The 3,573-nt window shown below is 41.4% G+C and overlaps 1 protein-coding gene across 1 annotated transcript in view; it reads right to left on the reverse strand.

Moving 5' to 3' along the window:
- Positions 1 to 1,763: 1,763 nt before the first annotated feature.
- Positions 1,764 to 3,573, reverse strand: part of sil1 (SIL1 nucleotide exchange factor) — an 8,082-nt gene continuing 6,272 nt past the window's right edge. The window contains exons 9-12 of the mRNA XM_046031659.1: positions 2,879 to 2,975; positions 2,625 to 2,789; positions 2,274 to 2,438; positions 1,764 to 2,148 (exon numbers count right to left, since the gene is read on the reverse strand). Coding sequence (XP_045887615.1) covers positions 1,951 to 2,148; positions 2,274 to 2,438; positions 2,625 to 2,789; positions 2,879 to 2,975 — 625 coding nt within the window. The 3' untranslated portion in view covers positions 1,764 to 1,950. The remainder of the gene's footprint in view (positions 2,149 to 2,273; positions 2,439 to 2,624; positions 2,790 to 2,878; positions 2,976 to 3,573) is intronic.

Raw genomic sequence — 3,573 nt, forward strand, 5'->3', positions numbered from 1 at the left:
TCTCTTTCTCTCTCTCTCTCTCTCTCACCCCAACCGGTCGAGGCAGATGGCCGCCCACCCTGAGCCATGGTTCTGCTCGAGGTTTCTGCCTCTTAAAAGGAAGTTTTTCCTTGCCTCTGTCGCCTAGTGCTTGCTCTTGGTGGGAACTGTTGGGCTTCTGTAAATATCATCACAGAGTACGGTCTAGACCTGCTCTTTTATGAAAAGCGCTGTGAGATAACTGTTGTTGTGATTTGGCGCTATATAAATAAAATTGAATTGAATTGAATTGAATAAAGATTGAGGGAAGCAAAACAGTCTAAACATGTATCTGGTTCTACAGCTGTTTCTAAGGTTCCTGAGTTAAGAGATAAGTCGGTGCCAATTGAGGGCAGGTCTTGGTGAATTTTGTCTCTAATAGCTAGAATTTTATCATTAAAGAAGCTCATGAAGTCGTAACTACTGAGAGCTATGGGAATACTTGGCTCAATAGAGCTGTGACTCTCTGTCAGCCTGGCTACAGTGCTGAAAAGAAACCTGGGGTTGTTCCTATTTTCCTCTATTAATGAAGAGTAGTACGCTGCTCTGGCATTACGGAGGGCCTTCCTATTTGTTTTTACATTTGATAATGATTTCTTTTTTTTTTATTTATTATTATTTTTTAATCAATTTTTTTTTATTTTTTGTCTATTAATACACACACACACACACACACACACACGCTTACTGTTTTATTTATTTTATTTTTTTAACACACACACACACACACACGCTTACTGTTTTATTTATTTATTTTATTTTTATTTTTCATATTTTTTAATTTTCATTTTTTAACAGAAACACACATACACTTTGATTACTTTACGCTACAATTACTTGTTTAATGAAATGTATGGGGTTGATTGTTCTTATGTAGTTTGTATGATGCTTTGGCAATTTTGTTATTACACATTTATGCCAATAAAGCTAATTTGAATTGAACTGAATTAACACACTGAGACATTTTTGTTGGTGCAGCTACGCAGCTACCAGAATTACAGTGTTTCTGTCGTTGTTCTACGTCATTAAACCACAGTTATGCTGCGCGATCATGCGCAGTAGACGCTGGTGCCAACAGGAAGTAGCCCTGTAGTAGTATTATATTGGTCCAAAACTGGCTTCACTGCTCTCCATTCAAATCAGTGGAGTGGCTTCACCCAGTAATATACTCTATGGTCTATGGTCGGTGCTATGCGTGGAGAAACCAACAGGGAGTAATTCTATGTACTGTTAACTTTACACTAATACAGTCCGTGTTTTAACCGTGTCTGAGGTGCTGATTCCAGTTTATGCTCGTTTTATAGGTTGTAGTTTGCGGTTCTGCTGAGAGGTGTATCTAAAGCGTTGTTCCTAATGATCAACTCTTTATGATGTGGCTAATGGCAAGAGTGACTTGTCAGATCTCATAAATGCAACATTGACAAGCTAATGACAAATGGGTTCTGAAGCTAAACAATACTGTACCATCTTAAAATGCAGTCACATCATCAGGAAACAAGAAGTTCAAGTAGGAATAATGTCTGAGGTTATGTAAATTAGGGTCACTGAATCTGGCTCATAATAGCAACAGATGAATGTCCACAATCCATAGCAAGCCTTGCTTCTGACACAGCACATAAATACATATGTTTATCATTGGAACCTCTGGGTTATAGCTTCAACCTAATAATTTCTGGTTTCATTTAAAAGGTAACCCTGCAAGAGATCCCCAAACCTGTTTGCTCCAAAATACATAACACAGCACCTTCATTTTAAATCATTCATTTATTGTGTAATTATCAACAGAAAGTAAAAATATAAACACATTATACACACATTCTAAGGCCATCAATGAAGTCTTAGGTCAAGTTAATACTGACCAACCTATGGATCCACCATCCATAGGGTCAGCCCAACATGTGTGTCCTCCTGTGACACTGTACAATCCTCTCGTCACTTCATTTTGACTTCTAGAGCATCTATAAGTTCTACAATCTCTGCAAAGTAGCTGTTCTCATCTCCTATAATCATTTCTGACTGGGCCATGTCCTGGTACTGGTCTCTCAGAGAGAGCAGGGAGCCCAGCAGAGAGCTGTCTGAGCGGTACTGTTCCAAACATACAGGAGCCATCGCCAACAAAGCCCGCAGAGCCTGAAGGAAAAGGACAGAGTTCATTTCATACGCTACGTTTAATTGTTGAGTCACTCTGGGTTTCACTGGTCATTTGGTGTTAAAGCTGCTTAGAATGTGTTTTCAACATATCTAAGCGAGCCTACTTTTTCTCTGTAGTCATGCTCAGTGGACTCCAGCAGCTGTGGAACCAGACTGCACCAGCCCTTCTCCAGCAGCTCTTCCTGCAAGGACACCATAGAGTACTGACGCACCCGCTCCTCATGGGAGGCATCCAGCACCAGGTCCAGACCTGCCTGAGAGATCAACTCCTGGTGGAACAGAGAGACAAGCATCAACATCATCTAGGAAGTCATATTCTGCATCCTCAGCAAGGACCAGCAAAAGCCTTAACAGTCCAAGCCAAGGAAAATTATTCTTCATTAGCAGATGTAGAAAAATAACCTGGCTGACATTTTACCTCCTAGATTAACTTTAATACAGTATGTCTGTTGTACCTTCTCACTGATCATGTCATATAACATGGTGACAATGCGTGTGCGCAGAACTCCCCCTCCATCTGCCCTGAACAGCTCAGATAGGACCTGCAGCCCTCCATGTGAAAGGAAGTGACGCTGTGCGTAGGGGAAGTGACGTAAGAGGGAGGCCACTGCAAACAGAACCTGACAGGAGGACAACAGCACACAGACATTCCAGCTGGACTGTATGTGTTTGCAAACACCTTCCATTGAGAACTGTAATGTGTAAAGACCTTCTTTTTGACTTGGAAAGGCTGTGCAGTGGCCAGTGTGGTAAGGAGCATCTGCAGAGCGCCACTCTCTACAGCCTTCACCTGAACCACTGGGTTACTGCAGGACAGAAAGCTGACAGTGACCATGACGCACACACAAATACACTCATTCCCACTGTAAACACTTGGATACAGTGTCCCTGATGGGACTTATTTTAGCTACACATCTGCACGACCTCCGCTTGCACATTGTGTTTAAATAAAAAAATTAATACAGTAAAGGTGTGTGTGTGTTTAAATAAAATACATAAAATACATAAATAATAAAACATTTAAAAAAACAGTATGCGTGAGTCTCTACCTGTCCCCTGTCACACTGGGAGCAGAGTCTCTCCTCTTGTGGTAGCCAGCTCTGTCTGTGACGACCCTTTTCTATGGCCAGGCTGTGTTCACTCAGTCTGGATGTCATCATCATTTTTCTTAGTTTGGGACATTTTATTGTGCTCGGGTAATTTGTCAGTGTGAATTCTCTTTTTAGGGTCAGATAGCATTTAATTTACTTTCCAGTATTCAATATATTTTTCTTTCTGCTTGCTGATAATTTGGTTTGGTCTGCTTGAGTTGGTGTTGCTGTCCTGAGGCTGTTGGGGACTTGTTACTGCAGAGAGCCTCAGGACCAGCTGGCTGAGGGGACTCTGGTTTCAGCTCCTGGTATG

This window comes from Micropterus dolomieu, linkage group LG19 (genome assembly GCF_021292245.1).
Source record: "Micropterus dolomieu isolate WLL.071019.BEF.003 ecotype Adirondacks linkage group LG19, ASM2129224v1, whole genome shotgun sequence".
NCBI classification, from domain to species: domain Eukaryota; kingdom Metazoa; phylum Chordata; class Actinopteri; order Centrarchiformes; family Centrarchidae; genus Micropterus; species Micropterus dolomieu.